The 13,194-nt window shown below is 44.1% G+C and overlaps 1 protein-coding gene across 3 annotated transcripts in view; it reads right to left on the reverse strand.

Annotated features, from left to right (window-relative positions):
• Window positions 1-439: 439 nt before the first annotated feature.
• GRM1 (glutamate metabotropic receptor 1) overlaps window positions 440-13,194 on the reverse strand; it is a 194,553-nt gene continuing 181,798 nt past the window's right edge. For 2 of the 3 annotated variants that reach the window (XM_086626632.1, XM_086626625.1), the window contains one exon: window positions 12,516-12,576. In XM_086626632.1, the coding sequence (XP_086482758.1) occupies window positions 12,516-12,576 (61 nt within the window). Of the gene's footprint in view, window positions 1,281-12,515; window positions 12,577-13,194 lie in introns of those variants that run through there. The other variant, XM_086626622.1, reaches the window with a different exon arrangement.

Raw genomic sequence — 13,194 nt, forward strand, 5'->3', positions numbered from 1 at the left:
CTCCTGGGTGTGTTGCTTCCGTAGCAGACACAAAGCAGTCATGAGATGTGCTAATGACTCCTCCAGGTCACACTTCCCAGAGTCCTTTTCAAGGATTGCCAAGAGAGGGTGTGACTAAGTGTGTTTATTATTTTTTTCTTGTGTCTTTATTCTTTTTTTTTGCTATAGAAATTGTCTCTTGGGTTTGTGCTTTGTTATGGTTTCCTATCATTTTCTCAAAGTACAATATTTTTATTTTTAAACAGCTAGAGAATTTTGAGCCCTCAGAATGGATTTTTTCTCTTTCCTTTTATTTATTTAAGTGCAGGATGAAGTTTTTGCCCTGTTATATGTGACGCTGTTCTCTGCTCTCTCTCCTCCCAGCCCTGGGAAACGTGTCTCCCCAGGACCTCCCAGCGGCCAGCTGCCAATGTCCTTCCTGTCTTGTTTCTTGCAGCGTCTACAGGGTGGACGAGCTTTGCTTATAATCCCTCAGGATGACAGAGGCATAGGTCACATCTGGTGGAGTGCAGAGCACTGACTCTGAGACGGGGGAGCTGGGCACAGAGCTGCCCGAAGCCACCGAATCCCGGAAAGGGGATGGGGGGGTCAGTGCCGGAGAGTCTTCCAGAGTCAGTTTGCTGGTTGCCGGCTCCTCGTCCTCCTCCTCCTCTGTGTTCTTCTCATAGACGTATCCCTGAATGAGCTTCAGCTTCTCACTCTCCGCTTCCTCGGCTGGGGGAGACAGGGGCTCCTCGCTGAAGGTGGCCACCTGGAGAGGTGGCACGGGCGGCTGCTGCGGTGCCGGCAGCTGGTAGGGCGGCCGCACGCCATTCCCCAAGCTGGGTGCGGGGAGGATGGTGTTGAAGTCAGGGATGCCGGTGGAGAACTTGTTGACCACCCCTTGCAGCTGGTCCATGAGAGACTGAGGCTGCAGGGGCAGGGTCTTGAGGGGCTGCTCGGGCAAGAAAAGGTGGGTCTCCTCCGCCGTGGCCTGCAGCGGAGGGGTCGTCGCTACCCGCCTGTGCACCACCATGGAGGGGCTGCCAGGCTGGTTGAGGCGGATGGGCTCTCTGTCTTCTTCCTCCACCACATTGTACAAAGTCTTACTGCTGATGTCAGTAAAAGTCAGGCTCTTGCTTTGGCCATGGTAGCTTTTAGTGAGAGGTTTGATCACTGCTGTTTGATTGCACCCTGTCTCCTGGTTCTTCACATGCACTGAGAGTCTGTGCCACATGTGTTCCCCCTTGGGAGGTTGTCTTCCACCTGGTTCAGACCATGACACAGACTTTCCATTAGAACTATGAATAAAATAAAGATGGGTTTATTTGCATTTACATTACACAGATACAGGCAGCATAACAAACAAGCCTACAGAAATACTGATTGCTTTCCCTCATTACTAAGCCTCCCCCCTCCAGTTCTTCATGTCCTCCCAGAAATACTACAGAAGGAAACAGCAGTGTCTTTTAACAGCAGCAATTACTGTGATTTTCATCCAAAGGCAATTACTCCCTGCTGGTTACCCACCCCACAGCCAACCTGGAAAGCCTAGCCCATGAGGAGGGCTCAGGGAGAGCTGGTGAATGTTTTGAGGACTCTAGCCATGTCATTTTGTATGGAGCTTTGCTCACCTCACCTTGCAGGGAGGAAGGGAAAAAAGAGGAAGAAAGTCACAGGAAGAGCTTTAATTAAGCCTGATTTGCAGCTTATAGGAAGTATTTCCAAACTGTAGGAAGAGAAACAGCCCACAGCCTGAGCCTTTGGCACTCTGGGTAGAGAGAGGAATTGTTACTAACCCCTTCTTTTCTTTTTTTTTTCATTTCCTGGCCCCCGCTTTGCACTTAGGAACAGATTAGCTATTATAGAAATGAAGGACTCTCAGGACCTCCATCAGGCAGGAGGCAAACACGCTTCTTCCCAAGTGACTATTATTTACAAACCAGGATAAAATGGTGAGACTGAAAACAGCCGGTTTGTGTGGGTGGAGGAACAAGCAGCGACATGATCATGGCGAGTCGAACCCTCCGACTCCGCATGTGGACCAAATCCCATTGAAACGCTGGGCTGTTTGGCTGAGCAAGGACCTGAGGGTCAGGTCTGTTCCTGAAGAATTGTAGTGGGTTTTTTGCATTTCCTTGTATGCTGCAGGGAGCAGCACTCAAAGCAGAGTGGTATTCCTTAGCAGCTGGTGGGACAGGGTGCTGAGCAGTGCATAAGAGGACCAAGCAATTGTTTAATTGCAGGTCAGGTAGTAGAGGTAATTTACAAACTATAATACACGTCACCTGGGTGGAAACCAGAGGCCAGAGAGAATTCTGAGATGATTTATGCAAAGCAGCCTTATCTCAGGGTTTCATCCCTCAGGGGGCAAAAGTAAACACAGAATTAAATTTCAGACCCTGTAATTTCAGGCAGGTGGGAGGCAATCTGGGTGGGAGGCTGGCATAGCAGCGTTGCCTCCTGCTACTACTGCACAAACCAGGGTAGATTTCTTCCCTTACATACAGCCTGCAATATTGTTCTGAGTATTTTGCCTTTCCTTGCTCGGACTCCTGTGCTTCTTTTCTTCAGGCAATAAGTAATTACCAGTCGAATGTTGTAAAAAAGAGATTAACTGACTTTGTGATAGCTGGAAGAAACTGGTACACACAGATAATGTTGTAAATCTGGCAAAACGGAAAATAAATGTACACGATACGTGGCACTGTTCTGCTGAGTAGTAAATATTCCTAGAGAAAAAAAGAATGTGAGGTGCGAGTCCAAGATGAGAAGTTCATCTCCAACTCCAGTCTCCAAACGCTGGACCTGTGACTCACCACCTCTGTGGAAACTGACTCACAAGAACCAGCCAATCTAAAAAATTCATAACTCCCCAAAGCATGTAGTTGGTTGGTCCTGGATCTGTTTTCATTTAGAGCTTTGACCTAGAGGGGAAGAAGCCTGGTTCCCAGCTGAAGAATGAAACCTCTGATCAATGAAAAGATAAGAATGAAGGTTTAGAAGCATTCCCATTTTGATCAAAATGAGCTGTGGTACGACATTCTTTTGAAGTGCTATCGAGATAAGCAAATGAATGTTACTGTTGGGTGTGAAAGATTTTTAATGTAATATATTAACATACCAGGATCTACAAACTCTTCACACAGAAACACATTTTGTCTGCTTTGACTTCAAAACAAGTCTCTTGTAGAGAGGAAAATAAGTCAAGCGCTCTCATGTTGTATTTTGCTGACGCTATAGCTTACAACTACTGCAAAGGGCTTCTCTGAAAAAAACATGATGATTATCTGCTGTCTCTTATGCTAAGTCCACTTCTGCATTATTTACTTCTTCATATCTAGCTCTGGTGCGTCATCTCACTTTTGAATCCCTCTTCACACCATCTGTTTAGTCTCTATCTCATTTTGTTCCCAAGATATTGTATTTTACATAGAAGGCAAGCGTTGCTATTTTAAGGAACTCACTACCTCTGTCTTCAGATCTTCCTCCTATTCAGTTCATTTTCCTCCCCCTAACTCTCAAATTCTGCTCTTCTGACTTCTTTCTCTCGTAGCACTCTCCATAATGTATTTAATCGAGCTCAAGTCAATGGCTGTGCTTAAATCAAACTGCACTAGGACTGCAATACCCAAACGTGAGCAAACCTCTTAATCGGGATTTGTCTGCTACTGACTTGCTCTACAGGGAAAGTTGGTGCTGCCGAAGCACCTTGCCTCTGCTCGCCAGACCTTACTGCTCATGTCTCCAATGGCCTTGTGACAAATGGCTTTAGAGCCGCAGTGGCTTTCTGTGGGGTCAATCTGGTGATTTCCACTGGGAAATCTCTCTTTTCTGTTACTGTTCTCCTCAGTCTCTCATTCCAGCTCTTTCCCTCAGTCTGCTCTCCTCGCAGTGCCTGTGCACCGTTAGCCTGTTAATGAGTCACATTTGAGATGGAGTCACAGGACTATCACAGAAATACCTGGGCTCTGTCTTGCTGGACAGTTGATAGGGAGTCACACCGAGATTGACACATTCAGGTAGAATTAACAATTAACATGCAAGAAAAACACGTGTTACCCTGGAACAAAGACCAGCCATCTTGAATTGCATTAGTCAACATTTAGATAAAAAGCAAAGATGAGTCTGGAAAAGCTCCGACCTGAAGTGGGTCTCTGAGAGACAGGAGTCAACTCACTTGTGCGATGACAATCCTGACTGCATGTGGGACGCCTGGTAATCATTCGCTAAGTGATTGTCCCCTTCTTTTTTGAAGGAAGCATCGGTGGGAGAAGGTGAAGATCAAAATACTCTGCCTGGTAAATGGGAACAGGGATGATTTTTCCACACAACGGCAGGAGAAGGCACCAAGCTGGATCACAGTTGGGGTATTGAAAATGTGATGTTCAATTGCACAATAACAAGGCGGGACTAACTGGTGTTTTCTTGCTTTTATCAACAGGACAGTTAGCCATTTCATGCCCGTCATGCATCCATTTGCCTTTCCTAACTTTCTCTCTCCTTTATACGATTTCCCATAGGATTTAGACTTCACACTTAGTGCCCAGAAGTGAACTCCTTGGAGTCTCAAGGGATCTCAAGGTTTGTAGTTGTGTATACCCAGTGTGGCACTAGATGATCCTTTGCGGTTCCTTCCAATTCCTAACATTCTGTGATTCTGTGAAGTGCTATTTCTTCAAATCCTTGCCTCTAGCCTAAATGTTCAGACAGGTTCTTGGATATCCTATCAACACATAAGATGGGCTTGCTTTTGCTTTATAGGCAAGGACATACATTGAATTTAGCTGCTGTTTCTCAATTTTCACCACAGCTTTGTCTAGGGTTTTTGTATTTTGAGGGAATAGACGTAAGTATATTTCTTGTGTGAATTGTTCAGTTCCATGAGCAGATCTGTCACTATTTTCAGTTAATTTGAAGTGTTGTCTCTAATACATGCATCAATCTTTACAAGGTACTGTCTTCATGACTTCGGAGCAGTCATTTTCAGATACTTTCAGCTGATGGCTACGGAGAGTAAACAGGCTGGAAAACAACTTAGACCTTAACAGTTACTTGCAGAAACTCTTTAAAAGAACTGAGGTACCCAAATCTGAGACGGTGATCCAAAATACCCCTGCCTAGCTGTAGAATATACTACAGCTTGTTAGGTGGCTCACAGTTCATTGTTAAGTATCTCCAGTTGCCAAAATCTTGCTCCTGCTTGTGACTAGAACTGCCTTGACCCAATCCAGTTGCAGGCCAAGAACAGAGTCCTGCTCCTGCCAGTGCCTGGGAGATCTGACCTTGTTGGCTTCCTTGGAGCAATGTCAAGCACGCTACAAAAGGTGGTTCCTCTCCACACTGCAGGGTCCTAAAGATGTTTTACTTTAGACATTGGATAGCAAAGGTTTCTTTACTTCTTAGAGGCTGAATGCTCCTGAGGTGAAAGATGTTTGCCCCAGAGATCTAGGGTAATCTAGTCTGTGCAACCCGCTGATCCTCTCACCAGTAAAGCTATAGCCTGAGACCCAGAGCATAGAGAATTAGAGGAACTTTCAGTCCTGTGTGCCTGAACTTTTGTGGTTTTTGCCTTGAACATTTTATGCATAACAATCTCTAATTGATACCACGTGAAACACAGTGATATGTGCACTGATGAGGTTAACTTCAGGAGCTAACATGTTGGGAAATGGCTCCTTATCTCACATAGTGCTTGTCGCTGCCAGAGTGAAACAGCTGGAGATGCAGTCAGCCAAAGCACTTGAGAAAGAGCCTTTCCAGTTAAAAATGAAGGGACATTCCTTGATCTGTCAGAGAGGCAGGTAGCCATCCACAAGCTTTCTCTAACTCTGCAGTCATGTAAGAGGTAGCAACGAGCCTGAGCAAAGCTCTGTCCTGCTGCAGCCTCAGTGTTCCTGCGACCCAAGCTTAAAAGCTTAAAATTTAAGACTAGTACATGCACTGCAGCATATTGCAGGTGCTTTGCTGGTATCCCCAAGGTCTCTTCCATTATAGTCTCCACTTCAGTAAGGCCACTGGGGCATGAAATTTGATTAAGGGAATGAAATGGTTTTAATCCAGGTTAGTAGTATCTCCCTGTGCTAAATAGGACCCTTCTCTCAGAGCTGCAGCAGTCAGCTCTGCCGCTCATTAGCAGAGCAGGCCATGCTGGTTAGCATGTTCCTGCAAGCCTAATTTTTGGAGCATTGCTTCTAGGGACTCATCTCTTTTACTATCCCAGGTTTAACCTCTCTGTGGCTCATCCAAGAGTTAAGGAGCCATCATCAACCACCTTCCCAAGATGGTGTATGCTCAGGTTTTTTGCTTGATAAGAATCAGTTCTTATCACATAAAAGAAAAAAGTATCATGAACAAATTTCAGCTTTAGTCCATTTACACTGTAATCTCTGTTTTGGTGACAGGAGGACTTCACAACAGTTCTCACAGTATGACTCCAGTGCTTTCTGCGGTGCTGTATAATTAGAGCAAAGTTTAACCTCCCACCGGTTTTTCTGGAAATTTAAATTACTGAACTAACTTTTTCATGTCCCTCACCTCCCTCTTTTTTTAGGACAAAATTGCCTTGGGCATGGGACACAATGTTCTATGTAAATTAGAGAGCTGCTTTAAATGTAAGATGGAAACTTCTACAAAAAATACAGGAAAACATAACGCTGTCAGGCTGTCTCGCAGGGGCAGAACCTGATGAGACTTGGGGTTGTTGTGAGCACAAGCTCAGAGTCACTTTTCCAACCCTCTGTCTTGCCCCTGGTTTATGTCAAGTAAATTTAACCTAGTTATTTTCTTCATTAGTTACTCCTTTGCAAAAGTTAAATGTTACTTTGATCTGAGCTACACATAGGCTTTCTAATGTACATTGGCCCTGTCAATAACTGATTTTTTGCTGGTTTTTTTTTTGTTTTAAAATTGAAATGTTAATATTATACAGTCTGTAACTTGGATGCAGTAGCTATATCTAGCCTGAGTACCCTGTGATGTGACCATGGTTTCCATCCACAGGGTCCCCAGGTTGGGTTTAGAACCTCAGGGCAGGATCAGAGGGTGTCATCCCCCAACACTTCCATGCCCTGGTCACTCAGATGGGGAAAGCAGGAGCCAGGAGTGCGGTTTCATGCTTTACACTCGTGCTACCATGGAACTAGGTTGCTGCTAGGCACACACCTAGTCCCACGGACAGGGAAGTGCTCCCAAACCCAGCAGCTGAGATATAGCTAAATATCCCTAAATAAATATAATTATTCACTTTGGGACTGAACAATTATGTATATGTACATAGGCACATTTATGCAACTGTAAATTCAGGGGGGCGAGAGAGACACTTACTGCAATGCTTCAATGTAGTTGAAGTCCTTCAACTTTAGTATGTATCACAGATCTTACTTACGTAGCTCAACAAAGGTATGAGAATATTGGACTGATAATGTGTATAACAGCTGACTACTAATTATAATTACTAGTATTAATTTTTAGTCTCCTCGAAAATATAGAAGCTATGTCGCATTGCAGTCATTCATCTAATTTTTAGTGAAGAAACTTTTGGTTCACCAGTGTGTTTTGTTACAACAAATAGATTAAAAATAAGTTACTACAAATAATTTGGAGAAATATATTTGCAGAATTTGCAAACTGCTTGTGATCTGTTGGCTTCGACATTATGAAAGTGTCCTCAAAAGTGCAAAGCAGTCTTGTTGCAGCTTGCAAACTCTTCACCAAGGATTTTGAAAAAAAAAAAAAAAATCAAACACCTACTAATGTGTTGCTTGGAGAAAACAACTTATTCTAAAAGGTAATACAAAGTTCAGGATAATAAGCAATTTGTCCCAAATATCGGGCGAATTATTCCAGTGTTCAAGAAATGAAGATCAGAAATCTGCAAATCAAAGTGAAATTTAAAAGCGCTCTTAATAGTGAAAAAATTTTGTATCTATTTATTTTGTTGTCATTAATAATTAAACTCTACCAAATATTCAGAATGAATACATCCTACTGGGTCACCTTTCTAACTTTTTAAAAGTATTTTAAAGTTAGTGCACAGAAAAAGTGTGGTGTAAATCATCATGGATCCTCTGATATGAATGGAGAAGCACATTTGTGTTATCTGAAGGCGTCTCATGCTGCACATTCGAATAAATGTATATGACAGTGCAGCCAATGACAATATCTGGCTTTGTGTAGCAAGGTTTTGGTAGTGGGGAGGCTAAAGGGGTGAATTCTGTGAGAAGCTGCTAGAAGCTTCCCTTATGTCCCATAAAGCCAACGCCAGCTGGCTCCAAGATGGACCCACCACTGACCAAGGCCGAGCCCATCAGTGATGGTGGTAGCACCTCCGGGATAACATGTTTAAGAAGGGGGGGAAAAAACGCTGCAGAAACAGCAGTAGAAAGAGAAGTGAGATGTGAGAGGAACGGCTCTGCAGACACCTTTGTCAGTGCAGACGGATGGGGGATGAGTTGCTGCAGGTGCTGGAGCAGAGATTCCCCTGCAGCCTATGATGAAGACCATGGTGAGGCAGGCTGTCCCACTGCAGCCCATAGAGGTCCACAGCAGAGCAGAGATCCACCTGCAGCCTGTGGAGAACCTCCTGCCAGAGCAGGGGGATGCCCAAAGGAGGCTGTGGCCCCATTGGAAGCCTGTGCTAGAGCAGGCTCCTGGCAGGACCTGTGGACTCATGAGAGAAGCCCACACTGGAGCAGGTTTGCTGGCAGGACTTGTGACCCTGTGAGGAACCCACTCTGCAGCAGTCTGTTCCTGAAGGATTGCGCTCTATGGAAGGGACCCACGCTGGAGCAGTTGGTGAAGAACTGCAGCCTGTGGGAAGGACTCACATTGTGGACATTCGTGGATGACTGTCTCCTGCGAGACAGACCTCACGCTGGAGCAGGGGAAGAGTATGAGGAGTTCTCCCTCTGAGGAGGAAGGAGCGGCAGAAACAACATGTAATGAACTGACTGGAACTCCCATTCCCCATCCTCCTGCACAGTTCGGGACAGAGGGTTAAAGAAATTGAGAGTAAAGTTAAGCTTGTGAAGAAGGGAGAGGTTGGGGGAAGGTGTTTTTGATTTGGTTTTATTTCTCATTATCCTACTCTGATTTGATTGGTAATAAATTAAATTAATTTCCCCCAAGTTGGGTCTGTTTTGTCCGTGATGGTAATTGGTGAGTGATCTCTCCCTGTCCTCATCTTAATCCACGAGCCTTCCATCATGTTTTCTCTCCCCTGTCCAGCTGAGGAGGGGAGTGACAGAGTGCCTTTGGTGGGCACCTAGTCCAGCCAGAGTCAACCCACCACACAGGCTCGAAAAGAACCATGGCTAATAGAACCTGAAAACTGAAAATCACAGTGTGTTGGGCAAAGGGACCTGGAAAGCTTAGGAAAATGGGAAGAAAATAATAGAATGAAATTAATTTAGGAAAAGTGTAGGTGGTTGCAACTAAGACAAAATAGTGTGTAGGGCTGGAAGGCTGTGAAGATCAATAACCTTCAAAAAACATTGCATCAAAAGAAATACCATGGAAAAAGATCTTGAGCTGCTGTTGAATAAGAAACACTAATTAATGAATTTTGAATATAATAAAGCCACAAAAAATAACCCATGAATTCTGTGTTCCCCACTCAAGAGCACCACACCATGGTACAGAGATTAGAAAGTCTTTCTTACGAATGCACTTTAATAGTAATTAAGACAGTTGGAGGTTTGTCCTTGCTTTCCGTAATCCTCTGTGGTTCTGATGGAAAATTATTTGGGGCACCATGTTTACAGAACAGTAACAAAAAAACCCCATTGGGAATAGAGAAGAGAGTCCATGAGAGAAAACTAAAATAGCTGAATGTATTCACTTTGATGCAACAACTCAGTAACAGATTTCAAACATCTGAAAGGCATCAACACTGAGGCTGGAAGGTATTTCACATAGCATATAGATGCACATTACAAAAGGGAAGAATTATACTGAAAATCCAGAATATTTCCTAGTCAATAGCTGTATTAGAGCAGGAATAAATTCTTAATGAACTGGTAAGAGCCTGTTGCTCTGGATATTTGCTGCCCAAAGTGTGCAGCCCTTGCAGAGGCAGCAGTCAATGGGGTCTTTCTCCCACTATAACTTGTCAGATTCTCTGGTATGCTTGAGATAAACAGCTTACACAGCGCTCGAATAGCCATCAGACTTGCCTTAATATGCCAGCATTTTGAGTGCAAACTTAACCCAGCTGCCACAAGAAGCTTAGTCATGAGGCCCCTCATTTGTAATATTCAGCGCTCCTTAATATGCTCCAGTAGATAAAGCAGCCAGTAAACCCTGTGGCTTTTCTGGGTGTATCTGAAAGTTTCCATGGTAACGAATGTGCAGCTTCAGAAGAAAAGGGCCCTGAAATGCAAAGCTGATGTTTCTGAGTTTTTTAATATGATAATAAATTTTTGTTATTCTATATTTTCATGATTCGGAATTTCTGGCCATCTCCAGGATCATATGGAGAAGGGAGATCAATGTTAGCACAATAATCGATGCAAAGTATTATGTATATCAAAACATAAGAGCGTTTCAAGTCCCTACATCTATTTGCATGTAACTGGAAGGTGAGGGAAACTATAGCACCTGTGGTGATTTCTAGCATCTTGGTGTAGCAAAGCAGGGCTTCCTCAGGAAAACTCAGGCTCGCAAACTGCTGTAGTTCTGGTGACTGAGACTCAGGCATGAGGCCAGGTGCTTGGTGATGGGCATCTGGTGATATGACAGACACATGCCTATGGCTCAGCCTGGGCTGTGTGGCCACGGGGAGCTCAGGCAGTTGGTCATTGATGGAGGACCTGCCCTTCCACTGGCCACAATGCAACACTGCCATGCCTCTGAAAGTGTCAGTCCTGGCTGAAAGGAGAGGGAAGCCTGCGGGGCAGGAATGGGGGGAGAAGCCAAAACAGCCAGCTTCATGCTCAGCAGGTCTGAAAAGCTCTACTGCTTTTTAAAGTCTTTCTTATTTGTGCAGCTGCCATAAGCATTTGAAGTCTACCGTCTGGTTGGAGTCCCACCAGAGGTGTTTCTCAGGAGCTTATGTGAACAAGGATTATTTTTTTCCAAATTAAAAAAAAAAAAATCCCAGATATTGTCATGCAAAAGCAGCAGGTTCAGCCTTCCCTGTGCTAAGGAGTTTTACAGCTTGTGCCCATGCTTTTTGAATGTAATCTGTTGTTGCATTCGCCTTTCTTTGCCTCCTACTGGTACGCCTGTGTTGGACTCCCATTTCATCATCACTCTTTCCAGACAGACAATTGGCCATCTGTGCCCTGGGAATCTGCAGCACTTGTTCCAGATCAGAAAAGAAGGGCATATTGTTGTCAGACTGGAAGCTAATAACAAAATGTTTGTACTGCTCCTTACACTTGCTTTGTAAATTCGCCTTTCAGGGTGGCAAATCTGATTGCTGCACAGTCTCTGTAAAACCACCACTACTCTTCCAAATATATGATGAACTGTATGTATTTCTTCTGATCTGCAAATCAGAGGGTCAGATTTGATTGAATTAACATCATTGCTACCTATCCACAAATAGCATAGACAGTCAGAGGCACATACAGAGCTAGAATGCTTTGCTGTGAATTGGAGGAGCTGCTCAAATTGCTGTGTCAGTGGATCACAGGCAGCTTTCCACCTCGTCACTGCACAACCTTCCCTGGGGCAGGGAGCAGGACTGTTTCACATCTGCAGTTTATCAGACGGAAACAAGCATAAATCTATCCTGGAAGAAATGAGGCGAGGCTTTTCTGTTTCTGCAACAACCAGCATGTTTTTCCCCCTGGGTTTATGTTTGCACAGAGAGGGCAGTATTTGCACTTCTTGTTTCTGAAGAGCTGAGCTTTGCTATTGAGTGCAGAATATGCAGAATCTGAACATCTTTTGGAAATTGTAACAGGAAAAATTTCTCTGCTATTGTTTAAAGAAATTTTAGGGCCACTCTTTGTTCCTAGGCCAGATTCTGCTGGTTCTATTTACATGCACCTGCTCGTGATTTCCCTGTTCTGCAAATCCCACCAAACCAGTGTTTTCTGTGTTCCCTCTGCTGGCTCTGCAGCAGCAGTTCACTAGCAAGCACGGTTAGCAGGAGCTGTGCACAGCAAAGGTATCTTGCCGTGAGACAGCCACTAGATTGTTGTTTAAAGCGCGCAGGATAATGTCATCTCCATGCAAAACTGTAAAAAAGAAAAAAAATGTTGGCTAAGTGGAAAAAGAATATAAAATTAGTACAAAAAAAGGACGTATTGGCAAAGTTGTAGGCATTTACAAATAAAACTGAAGGCTTTAAAAAAAAAGTAAAAGCTGCAAAAAAAATTATTCAGTGTCCTCTTCATCACATCTGGACAATCAGATTAAGGCATTGTGCGAAACAGGGGACATAAGCAAATTTCCCATCTTTAATGGCATGCATCACATTTGTCCCATCATTAGACATGATAAAGCAATGAGAAAGAGAAAGCAAGGGGTAAAACCACTCTTTGTCATGCAGCTTCTCTTACACATTCACTGCAGTGTGGGATTTTTCAAAGCTGCACATGTGCCGACGGACACTGGCTGGTGGGCGAGAACTCTGGCTGCCTCTTCCTGAAGATTGAAAAGAAAAAGACACCCAGTGAGTGGTTATATGCATGTGCACACATGGTGGCTATACCACTCAATAGGGTGCCTGTCCCTCACCTACGGCTGAGGGTCACTGTGACCTTTCCCATTTTTTCTCCTCTTGCTCATTGGGCCAGTCACCTCAACTTGCCATGGAGGTTTCTCCTTGGCTCCAGCATGGTACTGTTTAAAATAGGTTCTCATGGTGCTTGTCCCTGCCTCCTCTGCTGAGCCCTGATGCACTTCACATACCAGATGGCAAGGGCTGCTGCACACTTAGCTGGCAGTGGGACTTCTTCCCTGGTATTCTCAACGCAGAGTGAAATGATGAAAAAGGAGCATCTGCCTTTTGCATCCTATTTACAAAAGCATCACCAAAACTTTTTGTGGGCAGAGTTTTTAAAATATACTCAGCTCCTGCTTTTTTCCTGTGTCTCTTATTCCCATAATCTGCTTTTCTAAATGTTTCCTTTCTTTTACTTTTGAGCGCTAGCTGAATAGTCACTAGCTTTCATTATATGTAATTTCACTGTATGTGCTTCTTTTTTCTCAAGGAAGTGTTGGCCTTATTGAGGTAGACACAAAATGAAGCATCTCTTAGAC

This window comes from Tauraco erythrolophus, chromosome 2, assembly GCF_009769465.1.
Source record: "Tauraco erythrolophus isolate bTauEry1 chromosome 2, bTauEry1.pri, whole genome shotgun sequence".
In the NCBI taxonomy this organism is placed as follows: Eukaryota; Metazoa; Chordata; class Aves; order Musophagiformes; family Musophagidae; genus Tauraco; species Tauraco erythrolophus.